General features: G+C 37.5%; 1 protein-coding gene across 5 annotated transcripts in view; it reads left to right on the plus strand.

The window, feature by feature from the left end:
- The window catches only part of CYTIP (cytohesin 1 interacting protein), a 66263-nt gene that overhangs the window by 23821 nt on the left and 19174 nt on the right, over nucleotides 1-23268 (plus strand). For 3 of the 5 annotated variants that reach the window (XM_004453924.4, XM_058300896.2, XM_071216429.1), the window contains 2 exons: nucleotides 22894-22943; nucleotides 23166-23220. In XM_004453924.4, the coding sequence (XP_004453981.1) occupies nucleotides 22894-22943; nucleotides 23166-23220 (105 nt within the window). Of the gene's footprint in view, nucleotides 1-13188; nucleotides 14301-22893; nucleotides 22944-23165; nucleotides 23221-23268 lie in introns of those variants that run through there. The other 2 variants (XM_071216430.1, XM_004453923.5) reach the window with 2 other exon arrangements.

Consider the following 23268-nt stretch of genomic DNA (forward strand, 5'->3'; position numbering starts at 1 on the left):
TTAAGAAAGTCCAACCTAAGGTACTGACATGATTATATATGATCTGTTTTTTCTTGTTTGGACTTCTCAGGAGAGCCAAGTCAGTCATGTCTTCCTTCAAATAATCTAAAGAATAACATTTGCTCAGTCGCATGCTTTACCCAGACCCTGTAATTCATGTCATAGCTTCTTCTTGAGTTCTTCTCTGAATCTTCTTCCATGTCATTGCAACCTATGAAGGGCTAAAATTTGAGCTTTCTTTAGCTCTAAAATTATTTTCCATACTTTATGTTTCTCCTACATGAAATACATTCAGTAGTGGAAGTATGCTTTTTTTAAGTAAAGGAACTCAAGTATCTGGAAGAGATACTTCTGTAACAGCTTTTAAAAAGTGGAAATTCTTATTCCCCCAACTCAGGTGAATGGGTTTGAATGCAAGGGTTTGAATACTTGAAGACAGACTATAAACGTTTTCTAAATACTCAGTTCTAAATTACTGTTAAACTGAACTGATTTTTTTTTCCTCAGAGTAATTTTGTTTTGGAGTCAATTTATGTTTTCTATATCATTTGAATAATTTTCTATGCATTCTTGGGCAAATTGAATAATCTGTTTTTCCTAAATTTTCTCATCTGTGAAATGAAGCAGAGGAAGATGATTGTCCCTAAGGATATTTCTAATTATAATCATATATATATGTGTATATACATAGTTACGTGTATGATTCTAGATGAACATAGTGTGGATAGAAAGATGATTAGGAAGGGACAGTTGGACACAAAGATATGAGTTATGGCATTAAAAATGACCTGGGAGTCATATTGGATCATTTTCTCCCTTTGAGAAGAGTCTTCATTTGAACTTATTTAGAACCTTTAACCTTCTATATATTTTTTTCTCATTTTTTTCTTCTTTCTTTTTCCTCCTCCCTCTCCTCAATGCTCTTCTTTCTTTTCCTTCCTTTTCTTTTTAATCTTCTGGAATAAAAAAGTTATATTCTTATTAGGTGGCATACTTAGGAAATGTTCCTAATGTCTTTCCTAAATTCCTCCTTTTAAATAGACTAATGGTGAGCAGAAATAAACTGTGGCAAAGGCCACATGTGTTTTCTTAACTTTACTATTTTTAAGTAAACTTGCATTTCCTCAGTTTCCCACCTCAGACAACAAGAATACAGGTGAAAAAATATTTATTAAAATGTGAGATCTCTTCTATATGCTATAATGATTCTTCCTCATGAAAAAGGATGTTAATTCAATGTAGACATTTAGTAAAATGGATTTTTATTGCTTTGATATATTTATTTTATTTTCCAATGAAAACACAGGTGCCATGATTGACTCTATATCCTATCTTCTTCCTTTTCCTGCTCCCACCCCAAACTAGCAACAGCAAGAACGGGTTTCAGATTTCTTTAATGCAAAAAAAGAAAAGAAAAAGAAAATATTTCATTTCATACTTTTTCCTTTCAGACTTTTTCTAGGTGTCTGAGGAGTAAAACGTTTTTTTTCTTTCCTATAATTATGTTTTAGAATTGAGTTTTTTATTTTTTATGTTTTAGAATTGAGGTTTTTTTTAATTTTTTTTATTTTTTATTTTTTGGTCAGAGTAGATTTCTAGAAAGTTGATGATTCTGTAAAATCAATCAGTCTTTTTTTTTTTTAATGCACTGCCAAGACTAAGAAATGCATTCGTACATATTCATGTTTTAATTGATGGATGGATGACAGGCAGTAGGCAGCAGGATTGAGTACTAAACGATTCCTGTGTCAGGCTTCAGAAATTTAGCGATCTGCTCGGCAGCACAAGAAAAGGAGTAGGAAAAGAGCAAAATCAGAAATATGCATGAGAATTTTGTTTTAAATCAGAAAATAGCAAAGAATTATTTTTACTAGGGGAATTGAAAAATAGTAAGATTAGAGAGCTGGAACTTTCAATACTATTAGGAACAAAGGAACTGATCATTCTATATTTTACTGAAAAGTTACCTGTTATCTTGTGCCATGTTGAAATCTTAGAGTTTAATTGAAAGAGTATAAAAAAATGATTGAAAGTTTGAAAGGTGGTGAAGAAAGGTGAGGGGAGGGCAAAGTGGGTGCCAGTGACGATCTTCCCGTGGGAATAGGAGGCCCATGAGGATTCTTTAGCATTTCCAAGTGAAGGTAAGGTGCTTCAGCTCTTTGTGTCAAATTGTCCATATCAGTAAAATGAGGGCATTGCAATGCGTGATTTTTAAATTGTCTCCCAACTCGAACTTTATAATAGCTTCCCATTTATCAGCAGCATATAACAAGAGAAAATGAGCAGTGTGTAAGGAGTTAGCCTCATTACGAAAAAACAAAAACAAAAAACACAGCAAGTTTTCTACATATTCATAGAATTTCGGGGATTTTATTGAATCTATAAAGGTGGCATTTGAATTAAATGCTTGACTCCTTTTCCTTTTCTTTGCAAAACCTATTGTCTCAAAAAAGAAAAGAAAAAGACTGGAAATAGAAAAATTCACACAAGTACACTTTCTCCTGGGGAATCTGCTGTTTTCCTCTTAGCCTACCCTACTTTTTATCACACCTACCTTCCTTGACCATTTGGTGTGTTTCTGTGCAATCCTTGTTAGAGTTTTTGCAAATAAGTTAGGAAAACAAAACAGAAAAAAAAAGAGGGGAAAAAAAGGGGGTGGTAGTGGTGGACAGAACAATAGCAATACTAAGTAAAACCACAAGACTACCAGTACTTAAAAGCTAAATAACAGAGAGTTGTATCCCCCTCTGCTCCCAAGTCCTTCAGGAGCACATGGACTGGAATAAATAATTAACCACTACTCACTGGAGAATGGCAAAGTGGGCCTCAGGGTTTGTTGAGCAAGGACTAGATGATCTTCAAAGTCACAAGAAGTTCAAAGTTTCCATGACAAGATCCCTCTCCTCAGGGAAAAAGCGAAATCTAGACGAAGCCAAAGTGCTTACTTGAAAAATGACAAAAGTTATTTTACCTCTGAGTGTGTCCCTAAACACCCCTAGTACTCTATGTATGTTTTTCTGGAGAGGTCACCAGTTTACATGATTTGCCTGGAAGACTGAACCATATTCTACAAGCTAAGGTATTACAATAATAATAGCAAACAGTTAAGAGAGGGCTACAGTAGACAGTAAAAAATCTATAATGGTAAGTACTTGTGAAGTATTGATTAAAGTTTCCCCTTAGAAAAATTCCAAAGCCATAAGTATAATAAAGTCATCAGATAGCAGTAATTGGAAAACAAATCAAAACTCATTATAGGGAACACCATTTCTCATGTTAACCTTGCATTTTAGAAAGAATATTTCAAAAGCATCTATTAATATATTTAAAAATCTTCTGCAAAAGCTAGCTAGCAAAATGACTCTCTATGCCAGAGAAAGTCGGGGGTAAATAGCCTGATTCTGAGGCTCAAACCTCAGGTCTGTTTCCCAGAGCAAAAAAGGAAGGAATCAGTCCCTATTTAGTTTTGAAACTGGGTATATCGTATACAGAATTTCATTCTTGGTGTTATGAATGGGACAAAGTATGTGATACAAATGCCCTTTTCCTTTAAGACAGTTATTATTTAGGAAGATGAAATATAGCAGCATCAGAAAAACTAGCAATACTGACAATCTGCTTACCAATGAGTGAAATTATTGTTCCACACGCTGATTAAGGAATTGAGTATCATCATAGATATGAGCAACAGATCGATACAATCTGGCTTTTCCTTCATGCCATGTCTTAGTTCGTGGCTAGAAGCCAGTGGTATATTTTGCTGTCTTTGTTCCTCACCGCACACCTGCTCTGGTAAGCAGTTGTTATGTTTCCCTTTCTTCGCTTAACCACAATAAGTGTACTTCTTTGAGGTTCTAGTAAGAATTTTAATCAGTCCTGGGCAGTAATTATTGTCTCTCTCCAGATGCATCTCTTATATAGACTTAATTTTCATTCTTCTCCAGTATTATGGAGAAGGATGTTGCTGTAATTCTGTGTTAAAGAGTTTATAGGCTGAAGTTGTACCAGCAGGAAAACAAATGATACTTCATTCTCTTTTCCTGGTCCTATGGATAATGACACCTTTAAATGACACCGCTAATAGAAAAAGCAGGTATTTTGGTCATTGCAGATACTCTACTATCCCTTCCTCCCTAACTTCAAGAGGAAGAGGAAGCCTGAACACTTGTAGACATCAGCTTCAACATGTGGCAACAAACTTTGGTAAAGAAAGTAACTTATGCTTTATGGCGGAGTAACTGTAAGCTTCTACCACAAATAAATATCCTTTATATTAAAAAAAAGAATATTTAGCATTTCATCATTTCCACTTTGCACTTGCTCTACATGGTCTAAACAGAGAAAATTGGTCAGGGATAAGATAATGTCTCTTTCATATCTTAGTGTGTCCTTCAACATGCCCGCTCCTCTCCCACCAAGCGTATGAGTCTCCTACCAAATCAGGATGTGAGATGTGAGAGTGCTTGAAATGATTTTCTTTTCTTCTCAGTTATTTTCATCTGCTCTGACTCCTGCCATGTGACCACCAAACCTCCATGCTGACATTCAATCACACAAATTCTCTGCTCCAAAATTCTTATTTATTCATTTGACATAAATTCGTTCTTTTTTTTTCTCACTAAACCAAAATATTATTTTAGACCAGGGGTGTTGTAAATATACGTAAAATGATGTTCTTATCCTAATAAGAGCATGGCATGCAGATAAATATCTGTGATATATGAGAATGTATTGAGTGGGCTGTGTGAGTGGGACAAATACGACATATTATAGGAGTTCAGTAGCAGCCATAAAAGAGCTCGCTGCTGTCATCAGGGGACGCTTCACCGAGGAGGTAGCATTTGAGCTCAGCTCTTAACAGTGGGTGGAATTTCAATGAGTAGAAATGGGGAGGGAATTTTAGGAAGATAGTATAGTTTAAACAAAGATACCGAGGTAAGACAATGCTAGGTATATTGTCAGGGAGAAAGGCATCACGAGGCAGTTAGTTTATTTACATAAAAAAAAGTTACGACTGGAAATTTAAGTAGGAATTAGATTGGGTGTTTTTGAATGCGAGGGGAAGAAATTTAAAGTTAATTCAGTAAGGCTGGGCATGTGCTATGACTGAGCAACTCCACCGGGCAGACCGTGTGTCGGGGACCAGCCGCAGGCTTTCGTGTTGTTAAGTGTTGAGGACTGAACCCCAGGCTTGAACTAAGTAGATGGACGGCTGAAAGGAGTAGACAGAGATCAGACCGTCCAGAAGTTCTGACAGAACGTGAGGCCCAAGTAAACAGAAAGAGGAGGAGTCTGAGACAACTGAGAAGAAAGGCTGTCTTCTGCCCTGCGAGATAGGTTCAGGAGAGCCGAAGTCTTGTTTTTTCCCTAGATTAATGCGTGTACATGTTGGGGCGTGGAGGGAGCGATGCTGGGAGATCAGAGCCCAAACTACACTTCTTCAGTTCTGAGGTACAGCTTCTCCACACTTTACATTTCTGAAATCAGGATGCTTCTTACCATTTACGGGTACATTTAGTGCAGAGCTTTCTCTTGATAAGCAGTTATAAATCACTGGTGCATTATTCTTTGTTGATGATTATTTCTTTATCATCAAAAAAATAAAGTGTAAAATGTATATTATTACTGTATTCGGTTTTCCTTCAAACTTCTAAAGTATTTCATACTGCAATTAAGTCAAACAACCCAGTAAACATAAATTATGTTTAAATATTAAAAGCACACTGAATATTATTCATCACACACCTCCATTGCCCAAAGTAAAGAATCACACTGGAAAAATAAATCAACTGCCAGAGCTTTGGGCAGATTATGTAGGTATTCATCAAATGCTTACTGAGCAGCTCTTGTAAGAAAGTCACTCTTCTACATGCCAGAGGGATATAAAGATTAATGAGATATGGACTCTGCTATGGGGCAGGGGGCACGCAGAGCACACAACTTATTAGGGATGAAAAGACAAGTATACATAATTTTAACAAGACAAAATGTAATTAATCATAAGAGAGCTTCCCCAGGTGAGCTTTGGGTGCTCTGAGGAGGAGATGCTCAGATCTGTTTGGGAATATTTGGCAAGGCTTCTTGAAAGATGTGGCATTTAATTTGGGCCTTGGAGAATGGTAGAGGTGGAGTATGGAAATTCAGGTGAACAATGTGTTGTGAACAAAGGTGAGAAGTTGGAAAGAACCATGTGTGTTCAGGGAACACAGAACAGGGAACCTGGAATGCAAACTAGGAATAATAGTAATAATGATTGTAGGAAGCATTTAATGAGCAATTACTATTTGCTGGCTACTGTTGTATTTTAATCGGTGATAGGTATATGGGAAACATATCCCAAACTGGCATGAACTTTGTCAAAGCCCTATGGCTGGCAGGTGGTAGAGCCAGGAAGGAAACAAAATCTTCTGGAGCCTAGACAATTGCTGCTATATTCTACTGTTTCTCTTGTATTGCCTGGCTTAATCTCACCAACTCCCTCTTTAAAATCAGAGGTGGAAATGGACATACACATAGTAGTAGATAGATTTGCTCAACAGTAGAAATCAATGCCCCCAAGGAATAGATAGTATCTTTACCAGACAGGAGAAATGGATGTGCTCAGGCCAGCACAGGGGAAGGACTAGCTTCTGTACTTTTCCATCAGTGAGGAGGAAGCAGTCCTAGCTAGCTGCCCCTGGAAACCCAGTGTATGGACTTTGTGGCAATTTTCACAGGCTTTGGTTTTGGGAACTAGTTCACTTATCCAACCATCTTAGATTAAATCCTTCATCCCCCACCTTCTTGCCCCTGAGATTTTAGTAACAGAATGTTCACAATGCTTGGCTAAAGAGAAAGTACCACTGTTTCTGAATTCAGCACAATTCTTTGTCATACACCTGTATACAGTTCAATACTTGCTATGTCACAGGCCTCCATTGTGTTTCGAGTCAATGACCAACCCAAGGAGGTTCTGGGTAGCCACCTGTTCCTGGAATTAGTAGCACCTTCTACTTTTTACAATTGCCTTAAATATCTTAAATGTAAGGAAGAATGGTTAGTAACCAGTAATTGACACTCTTCCTTGTATTATGGTTCTTTATATGCATATAATATTGTAAATGATTTAGGGATATGGACTGAGATATTGTACAGGAAATACTTTATTCCTCTTTGGTAAATTCACTGTATGTGTTAGAATCATTGTTTTAACTGCTATCATGCTGAGACTTCATTCACTCATTCCCTCAGTCATTTATTTAACTCTATCTTCCTTACTGCATTCTGATCTCTTTGAGACCATGTGGCTCACTTTTACACCCCCACACTGTTAGCACAGTCATGGGAAAGAGTACTGCAGAGTGGTGAGCCTTGTTGACACTTGAAAGAATGCTGTGGATTCTAAGCTTGGCTGTCCTAGATACTAGCTATGTGATCTTAGGTAAAATCCTTATCTGGAAAAATAGAATGATAAATATAATACCATTATCATGGATTGTCTGAGATTGAACATGTTTAGCACATTGTCTCTCTGTTATTATGATTATATGCTCAATATATGCTCTTTGTATAGACAATTCTAACTTGAAGTTTTTAGCAAACACACCAATTTACCAAGGAGAGATATTTTGTTATCTGTGTAACTTTATTAATTTAATTAAGTAAAATTTAGGAATGTTCACTGATGCCTTTTTCTTGCCTGCACCTCATTTAACACTCAGCAAATTCATTCATTATTTACTGAGGTTTGGGCACTATTCTAGAGCTAAGGATTCAGATGAACAGTTCTCTGTTCTCGTGGATTCTATGCGCCAGTGGGGAAGGTCAGACAACAAGCAAGCAAATATGTAAACAGACTAATACTAGCCATAGTTAAGTGCTATTAAGAAAATGAAACCAGGCAACGGAACAGAAAGAGGGGCTACTTTAACTGAGATGGCCAGAGAAGGCCTTTCTCATCATAATATTTGAGCTAGGATTTGAATGGTGAGAGGGGGGAACAAGGCAAGGGAATATTGAGTGCAAAAGCCACGAGGAGGAGCTGCTTTCTGTTGCAGGGATGGAAGGAAGGCCAGTGTGGCAGAGAGTGTAGTATGGCACAAGGCCATAGCAGCTCCTAGAACGTGCCCGGTCTCGCTGGCTGGGCTAAGGAGTTTGGTTTTTACTCAAAGGCCAAAGAGAAATCATCTATTCTAGATGTTGTGTGCGTCTTTTGTTAGTTTAGGTATTACACAAAATTCGAGTGCCCAAACAGATTTCTTGCTTTCCAAGAAGTTACATTCTAAAGTCTTGAAGCCCTTCCCAATTCTGTAGGGTTGATTGCCCACACCCAGTGGGAAGGGTTAGATTATGCAGAAGTTGAGCACAGAGGGCTGTGCGGGTGTTAGCTAAGGGAAGAAGACCGAACACTGTTACTTGTTTACTTTGCAGTTGGATAAAAGATTCAATTTTGAAATGGAACTGGGTGTGGTATGTGAGGAGAAAGCATATGAGTCATAAATGACTAATGAGAAATGTATTAGGCAGGAGAAAACTGTGACCTTAGGAACAATGGATTTCAACAGACCAAACCAAACCAAACAAAACGCAATGCTCTTGCTTCCATAAATATTGGTGGCCTGTGATTGTGCTACCTTCCTTCACTACACTATTTTGTGGAGACTTCAGCAGAGTTTTTGAGAAGAAATTTTATTTGGTTAGAAGAAAATGAGAGAGAAATATGAAGGAATTATCCATAAAGCTAAAAAAGAAGTCCCATTAAACAAAATGAACTCGTATCCTGTCAATAAATCCTGAATGAACACCCAGTTGATATGTACCAATAATTCTCAACAGTAAACACAAACAGAAGTATGAAAATCTGTAAAACCCTAAGATATTATTAACGAAATATGAACGGCTTTATAAAACTCTTTCTGAATTATTGTTTTTTTCACAGTTGATCTAATACTATATGGAGGCATACTTACTGTAGAGATTCAAATGGTAGAATAAATTATGAAAATTCTTCTTCACCTTCCTCCCCTACTTTCCCCTACAACTACTCTAGATGTATCCACTAACAGGTTGGTATATATACATACATATCGTTAATATACATATACATATGCATATGTGATCTTTCCTTAAGAAAAAGGCATAAATGGAATCACACCACAGGAATTTTTCTTCTACTTTTCCCCCATTTTGTTTGTCTTGAAGATCCCTGTCAGTGTGTTAATGCTTATCTTATACTTTGAATGTGTGAGAGCATTCCACTGAGTTAAATTACCATAAATTAGTCACTTTTCCATTCCATTGCTATACATTTAAAACTTCTACTTTGCACAATTACAAACAGTGCTGCAAAAAACATTATTTTACTAACCTTCTGTACACGCTGAGTATTTCTACTGGGTAAATTCTTAAAAGTAGAATTACTGGCTTGTATCTTTTGAGTTTTGATACTGCTAATTGCCTTATTAATAAGTTTATCAATATATATTCCTTTCAGAAGTGTTTAAGTACCCAATTACTTGCAACTTCACCAATTGCAAGTAAATGCTGAACATCACCATTGACTGGATATCACCAATCTTTACGTTTTGTTCATCTGAAGAACAAAGATCAGTATCCGACTATTGTTTCAATTTTCACTTTCCTTATTAATAATGAGGTTGAGCATTCTTTAATAAATGGACTGACCATTTGTATTTCTTCTCGACATTATCTGTTCATAGACTTTGCTCATTTAAAGATGACTTTCTGGGAAGTATAATTTTAAGCACTCTTTATACAGTATGGCCATTAACCAATTGTCTATCATAAATAATTTCTTGCGATCTGTCACTTAGCTTTCCCGACCCACGTACATTTAAGCTTTCATTAAACAGAAGTTCCCAATCTTATGTCACTAATGCTCTTTGGGTTTTTTGTACTGATTAGAAAAGCTATTCCTAACATATTATTCAAGTAGACTATATTTTCATCTCTATTTTTATGTTTTTAATATTATTTTTACGGTTAGCTTTTTAATCCATCTGGAATTTATTTTTAATTGTAATAAAAGTCTGTGACCTTTTTTTTCCCCCGAAAGGGCCCTAAACCCATTTATTGGAAGATCTAGTCTTTTGCTAATGAAATGAAATAACTCAATAATGTATTAAATTTCCATATATGCATGACAATGTTCCAGGATTCTCTATTCATTTTTGATGAGTGTGAAAATGTGCTAACAAACAAATAAATGGAACTTGCCAGGGTTTCGATTTGCAGTGCATTGAATATTTTAGAAAATTTGGGATAATCAACATCTATGAAAGAAGGACTCTTCTCATCTAGGAACATCGTATTCCTTTCCCTTAGTCAGGACTTTGTAATTTTTTTCAAAAAATCTTTAAGAAAATGCTTGCTAGCTCATTCCTGTTTGATGATTTGTTGGTTTGATAGTGTATCTTCTATTAGTACGAGTCCTTATCATTCACTGCTGCTGCCTAAGAAAGTTACTTTTGCATTGCATTTTTGAATCCGATACCTAGGAGAACTATTTAATTAAGTCTATTTTTCAGTAGATTGTCTCGGAACTTTTAGTTATACAAATGTTTCATCAACAAACCTTACAGCTGAAAGAGAAAGTGCCGAGGGCATTCTTGCTGCATTTATGAGCATTTGGTAATGGGTAGGGCAATGCGTATGGAATTAAACTGGGTTTCTTTGAAGCTTTTTCCTTTTGAATTCTTATTACTTAAAATTCTATAGTAATAACTTACTTTGTACCATTCACTCTGCATGGACTATTTTACCTGCTTAGAGGCTGCCTGGCAGTGTCAGAACATCGGTAAATTGGCTTAAGTTTGTTTTTCAGGCCTTCCTACCTTTATTTCTATGGTCCATTATTTGGACATGCACCTTTCACCTTCTAACAAATCATCCCCGTGTTCCTGAGCCTGAAGTTTCATCTCACTGCTAGTAAAGATCAATTCCTTCCTAGGGCATTTGCATATTTACGAACAAAAGAGCCCAAATAAAAAGAATGCCTCCCCTCCACCCCCTCCCACCCCCAAAAATGGAATGTCAGTCTTTGGAGCAGGTTGCAGACCTATTTAGAAAGAGATTCTGTCAACCTTCTCACACTAACCCAGAAGGAAGGTTGTAGCACTTTTGACTATGGTTTGTAGTTTGTATGTTTCTTGCCAGTTTAGTTTTTCTTCTTTGATGCTTCAGAACAATAATGTTTAATTTATTTTATCATATGTTTAGCTCTTTTCCTTTTTATTAAACATTTATTGAAAATTTTCTATAAGTAGGACATGATATGTAGGACATAATAAGATAAGAGATGACCCTTGCTCTCAAGGAAATTAGAGGAAATTAGACATTAGTGGAGAAACAGACTTGTATACAAATAGCTGTAAATCTGAGTATAATGTGTTAACTCTTAAAAGAGAACTCTGAATCAAGTTCTATGATATTTCAGATAATAAAGCCCTCCAAAAAGAACCTAGAATTCATTTGATTTAATTTCATTTTCTGGATAGTGAAGTATTTCTGAATCTTTTGAGTAGGGAGCATGGCTTGATCTGATTCATTTCCAGAAGCACCTTTCTGAAAGAGGTGATATAAAAACTGTCCAGGTGTCATAATTTTCCTAAGACAAATCACAAGAAATTGAAAACAATAGAACTCCATTGTAAGTCAAGGGTTTGAGGTTCAGAAGTCACATTCAGATTGAAAACAGCACGGCTTGATCTGACTCTTTCCAGAATCAGTTTTCTGAAGCAATGGGGAGGATGAAGGGGAATGAAGACACTACAGCTCCTGTAATTTTCCTAAGACAAATCATAAGGAGAATTTGAAAATAGTAGAACACCATTGTCAGTCAAGATCAGAAGCCACATTCAGACTGAAAGATAGGTTTTTTCCCCATATTTTGTCACAAATGATGCTTTGGAGCAGGGATGTTATTCAAAATATTTAATAACTGGTCTAGCAGAGGCATGACAATCAGAACAGAGAACTGATCAATCAACATAGACCAGGGTATAAATATATAATCAACAGGTGTGACCATCTAGTATGTTCTGGTTGAATGTGAGTCTTGACTTAGGCTCTGTTTTCCCCCCATGGATCCCATGATTTGAAAGATCATACTTGCTGCACACATTTCATAAAATAAATCATAAATAATTTGTTTTCCAATTTCTTAATTTAATGATAGATTTCTTTAACATCATCTTAAAGCCAGCATGACACACAAAATTGACATAATTTTAGCTCCGTGTATAAAATGTGATGCATCCATTGGCCTATGCTACCTTATATTAGGCAAATGTATAATTTCCATTTGGTATTTTAAAGCATTAAACATATTTACTTAACTTTATAAAATTCCTTAGGTGACAGAGGACGGCTGTCTTCAAGTAAAAGGGCTTAATTGATTTAAGTACTATCTAATCTATGAATTGTATATAGATGTTTTTATAATTGGCGTATTATTCATTGCCAAAGTCTTCCCATTGTCTTACACATATATGTTACCCATCTAGCTCCTGAAGGCATATATGTTTGTAATCCCTGATTCAGATCTTCGTATGTTTTGGGGAACGTCATTTTGCCGTGTCATAATCCAGTTCAGAAATAATGAGCTATGGTGTGGCAGGGTTTTAAAAATTTCTGAATTGGCTCCATCCTTTGAAGAACTGTTAACTTGAGAAGATTTTTCTACTTAGGTTTGGCAAGCTCTACTTCAGTTGAATTCACCTTGACTTCCAATGCACTCACATTCCATTTTAGCTCAAAGACTTTCTAATTCTTTTTAAAATTCCACTGTTGACCTTCAAAATGAATTTGAACATCATACTTGACTTTTCGTGCTACATCAAACTTCTCTTTTTGATTTTTGCTTTGATTCTTCCTGTTACTTGCCTCCCCTGGCCCTCCCCTGAAACTGATTCTCTCAAAACACCCTACTTCTTCCTTCTCCCCTGAACAAAGCCTGTATGAACAAACTCCGTGGTCTTGAACGCTTTTTCTTAAAAAAAGATTTGTTTATTTACCTTTATTTTTCTTTATTCCCCACCCAGAAGGGCCTCTCGTCTGAGGCACCAGGGACCAAACCCAGGGCCTCCCACATGAGAGACTGCCCATGGGCCTGAGCCACATCCGCTCCCCGCGGGCTGTGGTGTCTGCTGGCTTGTGGCATCTGCTTGTTGTGGCAGGGGTGGTGTCTGCTCATCTTCTTTTAGGAGGCACTGGGATCTGAATCCAGGACATCCTGTGTGGTAGCCAGTTGCCCAACCGATTGAGCCACAGCCGCTACCCTTGAGGGAGTTTTGATGGCACCCTTGGCCCATATGTGCAGGTGGTGACCCACTGTTGACATCATTGTGCCACCGTGGTTTGCCTGTTCCCCTCCCTGCTGGCTCCATTCCTTTTCCAGGACAACTTGCTGAGGTTGCAGCAAAGTCCAGATGACCATCTGGTCAAATTTGTGCCCTAATTGTGCTGGCCTTCCCTTCCCATTGCACCTTGTTGAAGTCATGGTTAACTTTAATCAGGTCAGAGTAGCAGGGAAACCAGAAGAATGCTAAATGGTTACAACCCAAGTGGCACATATAATGTGTCTTCAATGAACATTAACGAGATATGGTGTACTTCAGGGAAGATACATTACAAATGCTTTGTGAGAGACGTTATGACCGGAACCTGAAATCCTTGCTTATGCTCATAAGAACTGAATGTCTGCACAGTGACTTTTACATTGCACTGCTAATATTAAGAGAATGGAGGAAAAACAAATGGCAGAACTTGGGGAAGTTTTTCTTTCCTCTTTAAAAAAAGTTGGCAGATGGTGTTTTGAACACAACTTGCCATAGAACATGAAAGCTTAAGAGTTCTGGCTGTTTGATGGAAAAAAGAATAAACTGATTTTCTTTCATTGTGAAAGCTAGCTTTAAGTTCTCCCAGGGGCTTAAAGGGAAAAAAAAAAAAGAGAAATGGGAGTGAACTTCAAGATAGGGTTTGTGTAACAAGTACCTCAAACCACAGAAGTCACATGGGCTCTTTCTGCTTTGCTACTTTTGATTACTTGTCAGAAGGTTATACTTTTAGCTTCCCCCATCCTGTAAGGCCACTCAACCATGTACTAGCTGGACTAATTTTTATTCACGATGTCTTTACGGAGGCTCATGCAACAGAGCAGCAATGGCAATTTGGGGGACTGCTGTATTGGTCCAGCGTATGGCTCTTACTCTCCACTTCCAGACAACCTGCAGGTGGATGATAATAGAAGGCTACAAATGCTGGCAGACACTGTGGCTACTTTGCCTCGGGGACGAAAGCAGGTATGATGGCTATTTTGTACTTTGAAAGTGCCATGTGCTCTTGAGAGTAGAATGATATCTTAGAGGCTTTGGAATTAGTGACGAAGAGCATGAGGGAGGAAGGAGGCAAGGAGCTCAGTGAACTAGTGGACCAGTCAAAAGGTTGAATAGTGGACCAGGCAAAATCAAAATGGTTTTTTCAAGGCAAAACAGAAAAGCAGATTGTTTCTCTCATTTGAAGAGATGTTCAGAAAAAATGAAAATGAAAATCAGTAAGCAGGTCAAACTTGGAGGTTATACAGACAAAACCAGTATGAGAGTTATTGATCTTTCCCTCCCGTCCTCACTCCCAGCCTTGGATAGTCATTTCGGTTCATAATCAAACGGGAATACTTTTTTTGTGAAAACAAGTTTTGTTGGCTAAATATATTTTCTTCAGCTCTGGGGTGCTGCCACGTGCCTCATGCTGTGAGGAATTAGGACTTTCCTTGGGTAAGAGACACGAGACAGCTTAGTGAGTGCGAGGTAGAACACCAGTGCCACCTCTCACTAGCGGGATCCTGAGCAAGCCCTTTGCCTTTCTAAACCACAGTTTTCTATTTTATAAAATCAAGATATATTATAAATAATATCCCTGTATTGGTCTCTCATGCTGCTTAAGGGAGGAAATGTTCAGTGCTTAACTCAATGACTGACACTACTATTTTTACTGCAAAGTATTACTCTAGGGGTGAAAACTCATTTGGAAAAATACATGTCCAACTGAATTTAATCTGATTATTTTTTTCATTTTCCAACTTAGAAATGTAAAAAAAAATTAAGCATTACACCCCTTCAGGTTTTGGTTACAGAACTTGCTGTAAGGCTCCAAGTACCGGCTTGAACTTAGACATAGCACTCACAGAGAAAATATTTAGAACGACTTTATTGCATGAATTTTTGCACTTAAATCTTGCATCTACATCATATGCCTTCTAACTGCAGGATTAGAAAGGTACAATATGATGGGAGAGTCATGGTATTTTTGGGTGATGTCCTTAGTGCTTTCAAAACAAAGATAAGGACATAATTTGCCATGGTTTGGGTTATTGGTTGTTCTCAATCCAAAGTGCTTTTATGATATCAAGTTTACTGTGATTATGAACATTTCTATCAATTTATATCCTGTTTGAAAAGAAAGCAACTGAGGCAAGTACCAACATCTTTATTCAGTATTCAGAGCATTCTGTTGTCCTTTCTGTTTGCCACACATCTATTAGACAAAATATAGTTCACTTGGCAAGGCTTTGATTTCACTTTTTGGTAGAATATTTATTGCTAAACAATAACAGCAATTTTTTTAGTTAGAGTCGGAACTTTTCACTCTTCATGTCCTCCACATCTGCAGTCTCAATTGTCTTATCTTCTCTTCAGCCCATGTCAAGGTATTTCCTGGCAACAGAGAGCTTCTGAGTACTTACTAGAGGATGGACATGATGCTGAGGGTAGGAGGTACAAAGGAGGGTGTTTCCTGCCCTTAAAGGGTTTACAATTCAGTAAGCAGAACGAAAAGGCATTATACAAAGTAAAACAAAGTCAGTGGTCTAATCCAAGTACTGGTCTTTGAATACAACCTAGAAGGATCGGTATTCCAGACATTGGAGGGTAATCCAAAGGCAGAGAAGAATTAATGCTGAGGCACAGATCCCAGGGACTTTTGGCATGTTTGGGTAACAGCAAGCTATTGTGTGTCAGGAGCTTTCTGCCTGGGTCTGTGTGGGAGGTAGGGGAGGCTTTGGAGCCAGGCTGCCTCACAGAACTCTTGAACACTTGCCCCGAGGAAGTAGTAGTTTGGCCATCATAGCACGTCACTGAAGGATTTTGAGCAGTGGAGAGACTGAAGGACCTTGTTCTAGAAAAGTCCATGGGTGGAGACTAATGGCAAAAGCAACTCTTGTATTAACTGGGGAAAGAGAAAATGAGGGAATCTCTAGTTTTAAGCCTGAGTAAAGATAGCATGAACTGAAAAAAGGCACTCAGCCAGAAAGCCTGGTTATAGGAGAAAGACAAAGCTAATGAGAGAGATTTAGGTGTGTGAAATGCATAGAAAATGCATACACACACATCCTGATCAGTTTATCCATATGTTCTGACCTTTTAAATTTTCTTTAAAAGAAATTTAAAATTTGCTTTTAAATTTTCTTTCCAGTGGCAGACTTCCACTGTCCAAACAGCTTTTTCTTATCGTTACGAAATTGCTTTAAAAAAAAAAAGCAAAAGAAAACCTCATACATGATACTTCTGATCCTATGCAATTGCCATTGGTGGGACCTGATGCAAATTTATCATTGAATTTCAGAATTTACCAAAATGGATGGTCATTCCCTTGCACTGTTTTTAAAGAGATAATCACTAATTTGGCACTGACTGAATTGCAGGCAACAAGATCCTTGTGAGGCCTTAAAATGAGCAGGTGTTTCTCTGCCCATGTTATCTCCAACACTTTCAGGGCTGACGTCAACAATTCATACTTCTTGTTATTGTTGGCTTTGGTTTCTGCAAAGCTGTATCCGGTTACCCTGTAGTTTCAGATTAATCTTTAGAATCACTCAGAATTGTTTAAAATAGATTTCTGTGCATGCATTTATCTCAATACCTATACTTGCAGGAGGTGTCAGACACCTCAGTGTGACTCCTACTTCTGTACATTGTTTTAGGGAAAAAAAAAATTCCTGCATTGGAGAACTCTGTTAGAAGGAGATAGGAGGAAACAGGATAATTTTAATAAATGTGGCAATGCCAGAGGTGTACTGGTTGTCCATTTTTACCCACTCTCCAAATTCTGTAGATTGCCTTTGAAAGGCAATTTTCACAAATGCTGTTGTGAGAAAGTGGACCTGACAAAGAGGCAAAAAGCTTAAATGTGCATTTGTGGTACCCCAACGGGCCATCTTTGCCTAAAATTCTTTCAGCTTATCGAACTCTTCCTAATTAGGCAGCTTCTGGGATGGTGATTTCACTTACAAGTTCAGATATGGAATATTGTGCTAAACTCTGTAGTATGGCTATTTCTGGGTTGCATATATTTCAGGAGCTTTCACATTATTCCTGGCAACACACCCATCCCTTCTTCCAACTCCCAAGTGTTTCTAGCTGCACCAAGGAATTTGATCATTTAAGTGAATACTTTTAGATAGAAAACTGTATGAATTTCACTACAAAAGGATTTGAACATATTCTTGATCCATATTGTGACATGCCTGGAGTCAACATCTGACCATTTTACTTGAAAAAGTGGCCCAGGAGCCCACAGTCAGACCTTCTTGGGAGGCTGCAACATTGTATTTAGGTCCTAGAAGGCATTTAGAACTTAGGAAATTGAGTGCAGCTCCATTACGTTCATGTCTTTGGCTAGTCTGCAGAGCCCTGATATCCTGCTGCTCTTAATTTAAAAGGTAAAAAAACGGCTATGTTCCTGGAAGAACTGGGGACTGAGGCAGGAGGCTGGAAAGGGAGCAGACCTCATAACTGTGGGACTTTTGAAATAAGCAACAGCAAACAAACAAATAAAAAACCACCGTGAATAAGTATCCTTCCCCCACCCCCTCCAACACTTTCAGGAAATGAGAACCCAGAGGGCAGACCAGGAAGTTACAGTCTGTAACTTAGCGGCAGAAGCGGCTCCATCACTGAACTTTGAGCTCCTCCGAGGAGGCCTGCTACCTGTTTGGCTGAGCTGCAGATTCCCCATATCTTTTGCAAACCGACAGCCAAAATGTTTGGTTTTGGTTTCCCGGTTAAGAGGGATCACTGCACAGGAGCAAAAAATGCCAGTTTGAATATTGATACCTGATCATTTAAGTTATCTGATTTAAAACAAAAGAATGATACTAGCAGCCTGCAAGGAGTTAAGGAGCTTCGCGTGTTCAACTGTGGTGATTGAATGTGTAGTTTGCAGGCCTGCCAAATTGCTAAGCCTGGATTTCTCATATTAGATAATGTGTAATAACAGACAGCTGTTGCCAGCATATGCTGGGCCCTGCACACCAATTCCTCGTCCATGACTGCTGATGCCATAGCTACAACCCCGAGAAAACACTCTGGCTGGCGAGGGCAGGCTGGGGAGCCTAGGAATCCAACGGCTTCGATCCCAGAATAGGGCTGCTCCCATGTGGGAGTGGGCTGTAAAGGAAACTTTTTCCAAAGCATAAGACCTTTGAAAAGACCTTAGACACACTTCATTTCATTTAGGCAGATAGTTTCAGGAACAAACAAGGTTGAACCTTGAGAACAGTCCTTTCCATATTGCCTTAGTCTGACAGCCCAGATAAAAAACATGTAGGCTTTGTGTCAGGGAATTTGATGTTGCCTAATTTATTTAAATTGTGTTTTAGTTAAATATTAGGCGCCTAGGACAGGCCCATTGCTAACCCAGAATAGAATTATTTTACAGTTTGACTTAGTCTGATTTTTTGTGTGTGTCACTTGTAAACCAAATCAGTCAGTCCATAGGAATTGAGTATTTGGTACGCATCTCACCTTGTGCTAGGCAAATATTTTCAAGCACTCAATCAACTAGAAAGAATGATTAATAGGAGCTAAGTGGGGAAATTTCCTTCTCTCTCAATGTCTAGGATCTGTCTTATGGACTTAAAGTATTTTAGGTCTGAATCTATCCAGAATGATTTTTGATTTAGAAGGCTGGTAGGGGTAGACCAGATGAAATCTTGAGGTTCCCATTAATGCTGTGATTGTTTGGCAAAAGGGCATTTAAAATTACCAAAGAAAGACTTGGAATTTTAATAATTCATTAATTCTCACCTTCATTTATTTATTCAGCAATTATGTATTGAGATATTACAATTTTACTTTGTTTTCCATTAGTCCTTTTATGCTTTTTTTGGACTAAGATTTTTGTCCTTCTTGTTCATTTTCTTTTATTTTTAATTTTGCTACATGTTCAGGTCTTACATACCTTATTTATATATTATTAGTGATTACTCTTGAGTTTTTCCCTGAATATTTAAGTTAAAGAAGGACAAAGTTGATGACTACCTTAACATGTTTCTCTTGAACAATGTAAGACATTTTAGAATACAGTAATTTGGATCTCTCACCACCAAATACTTGCTTGTACTGTTATCTTGTTGTTTATTTCTTTGTCTAATTCTCTACTTTTAAGTTTCCATATATTCCAAAACTGCTTTGGGACAAAAAATCAAACAAATACAGTCCCCAAGAGGCCCAAAGCATATAGATAATTATTGTAGAAGTGAGACATTTGAGCCAGTATATACTTCATAAAAATTTGAAAAATGATGATTTGGGGCATGTTAGGTCAATATAATGAAGCATGATGGAAAAAAACAACTATTTTTTGATTCTCTTAAGGTCAATTAAAATTTCCTTTGCACCCTAAACCATTTTTTTCTCTTTCTCTCCTTCAAAGAAGTAAAATATATATTCCTTAGGTTTGGGGAATGGAAGAAAACAAAATTTATGTCTTTATTCCCCAACCTGCTCTAGACCTAAATATTTTATTTCAAATCACAGCCTTTATGTCAGAACTAGATGGATTGAAATCCATCTTGACATATTATTTGGGCATGTTAATACCTCTTCATTTGGAAATCATGAGGTCAAAGAAGAAGTTTTTGGAACTCAGAAATGAATTTTCTGCTGCGGAGTACATATCCCCCTAATTCCTAAGCCTTGCTGGGTCCCCCACCCCTTTTTTTGCTCCAAGACATAAAAATTGTATAAATTATCAAATGTGAAAAATGTCAATTGCAGTAATACACATAAAGGAGTTCAATGCATTTGATTACATCCTCTTTATGTATGTATGAACCAGTGAATATACACCAATCTTATATATATATATGTGTATGAATAATCTGATGAGTAGTATTGTGGTCTTCCATAAAAAGACAGCCTACTACATAGCTGAATGTTCCCTATCTTTGTTAATGATTTGAAACAGGTATAAAATTAGGCTATATCATATGATACAAACTATTGTAAGCATTGCATTCTAAGTAGAAAATAGATAATATTTATCAAATCTACAGATTTTTTTTGGATTTGAGCCTTCTCATTTTTGTATTTAGGATGATGTGAGTTGAGATCCAGAATTTGACAAGACAGGAAAATGTAATTTGTTCACACCAAATCAGTATCAAGAGATCACCTTTCCATTACATTAATTTTATTGACTGCTAGCCAAACTCTGAATATTGAGCCATTCTGGAATATTTGTGAGAATTCTGGCCTTTGGTATTTGGTAATTCAAATTCCTCACAATGATGTAATCTCCTGTCCTGAAGAATGCCCTAATTAGAACTTCATTTGTCTGTAACTTGTCCCATGTGCATTAATTTCATCTATGTTTTATTCTCCCTCTCATTTTCATCTTTTATATATTTTATTTTAATTTTTATTGGTTTGCACTGACTATACATTGATCTCCTGATAGGTTATGTAATCACTGCTGTATGATGACTATATCAGGTTGACAATTAAACATCATGAGTTACCTAATAACATAAACTTATGTTTTGGGCCCTGGGGCCAACACTTCTGAAAAGGCTAATCAATGTTTAGTAATTCCTAAAGCAAATTAGCGAACAAAAATTGCAATCCTGTAAAAAATAAGGTGCTACCTTTTGCTGACTATTCCTCTGTTTACAATGGTTGAATGTATCTTGGCACCTAAATTTATATGCTCTTTTCTCAAAATGTGCAGAGGAGTGAAGGTGATGTTATTTATATCATTTATACTATTCTGAGGTTTCCTTTACTTTCTTGGCTGGAAATCTCACTGCATTCTTCTAAAACTATTGCAAAAATAAATCGTAAAGATAATTGAGGATCTGAGTCTCTGGTTTTATCTGAATTGTGTCTCTGTATACGAGTTAGTCCTTTAGAGATTATTTTATCCTGTTAAAAGCAGTAACTCATATTGATCTGTTAGAATAAATACAGTCCTTTCATCAACATTGCCAAAATCTATCAAGTATTTAGATTTCATGTGCTGTTCTATGGGTATCATTTTACTTTGGATGTCAGTGTGACTATAAATTGTTATGGCTAATCTTTTTTTTTTTTTTTAATTTTATTTTTTTTTATTGACTTTGTAATAATATTACATTAAAAATATATATGTGAGGTCCCATTCAACCCCACCACCCCACCCCACCTCTCCCCCCCACCAGCAACCCTCGTTCCCATCATCATGACACATCCATTGGATTTGGTAAGTACATCTTTGGGCACCTCTGCACCTCATAGTCAATGGTCCACATCATGGCCCATACTCTCCTCCATTCCATCCAGTGGGCCCTGTGAGGATTTACAATGTCCAGTGATTGCCTCTGAAGCACCATCCAGGGCAGCTCCATGTCCCAAAGACGCCTCCACCTCTGATCTCTTCCTGCCTTTCCCCATACCCATCATCCACCATGTCCACTTTTCCCAATCCAATGCCACCTCTTCTATGTGGACATTGGATTGGTTGTGTCCATTGCACCTCTATGTCAAGAGGAGGTTCAGATTCCACAGGGATGCTGGATGCAATCCTCCCACTTTCAGTTGTAATCACTCTAGGCTCCATGGTGTGGTGGTTGTCCTTCTTCAACTCCATCTTAGCTGAGTGTGGTAAGTCCAATAAATCAGATTGTAGGTGCTGGAGTCTGTTGAGGCTCAGGACCTGGCTATCACATTGTCAGTCCAGAGATTCAAATCCCCTAAATATATCTTAAACCCCAACATTAACTGCACCTCCAGCACATTAGCATGAAAGTCTTATGAAGGAAGATCCCATCTGAGTCCAGATTCATCACACATAAACACCATTTCCAAAGAGGGGCCATCTGACCTGGTAGTTAACCCCATCAGCCATGACCATAACTCCCATGGGTCTCTTTAGCCCTCAAAGGAACCAATATCTGGGGGTTGTATCTGCTTTATCTGTCTCTCTGACTCTGCTCAGTTGTGCATGAGGGCAATCCTTCTGCCAGCCTCCAGACTCTTTTTTAGAGACTCGTAGCCATATAAACTCATTTCTCCTTTCCATTTCCCCCTTACTTTAGGTCAAACAGCATTTTAAAGTCATGTTATTTTATGTAGACAGGGATATTCTGCTGATTCGCATTGAACCTTCCGTATAAGGTCATTTTCCAGTTGCATCATCAGTTGGTAGTTGATAGTGGTCCCTCGGTGCCAGGGAGGCTCATCCCCGGGTGTCATGTCCCACGCTGGGGGGAAGGCATTGCATTTACATGCTGAGTTTGGCTTCGAGACTGGTGTTATGGCTAATCTTTCAGAGACTATTTTAGAGATCAGATAGGAAGTTCATTTTGGAAGCTTTGGAGTTTGCTACATTACATTAATTCTTTTACTCGGTTGTTGTTTTTGAAGCCTCACTTAATCTTTTAAACAGAATCTTTAAAACTCCTGTTTCCTAGCTCCCTTTGTTATCACTAGAGAACCGAATTGCCTTAGGTAACAATTTCCTAGAAGCTAGGCCAAAGAAGGTGATAAAGAACAAAGTTTTTTGTGATTTAGAACATTTCACAGATGTGTTTTAAGGATTTTAGATAATTATGTTTATTACTATTATTATTTTATTTTTCAGCTTGCTTTGACCAGATCAAGTTCTCTAGGTGAATTTTCTTGGCCTCAGAGGTAAAGACATTTATTTTTTTGTTCTCTTATAGAGATATTTAGTAACACAGCTCTCCAGCTCTCCAGACTGTTAACACAGACACACACACTCATACATACAACAATTTGGGTAAAGGGTAAAGGTCAGCCATTTTAATTGTGACAGTTATTTTTAATGATAAATATGTGTCAACTGTGTTGCTGTGGTCTTCATGTGTAGTTTTTTTTTTTTTTTAATTACAGAAAGTTGCTTACTGTGGAAAAGCAGGATAATGGAATGTTTGGATTCGAAATTCAGGTGAGCAATTTTCAAATTTTCCAGAATTTTAAGGAAGAAAATGACACT

The sequence above is a fragment of the Dasypus novemcinctus genome, chromosome 7 (genome assembly GCF_030445035.2).
Source record: "Dasypus novemcinctus isolate mDasNov1 chromosome 7, mDasNov1.1.hap2, whole genome shotgun sequence".
Classification (NCBI taxonomy): Eukaryota; Metazoa; Chordata; class Mammalia; order Cingulata; family Dasypodidae; genus Dasypus; species Dasypus novemcinctus.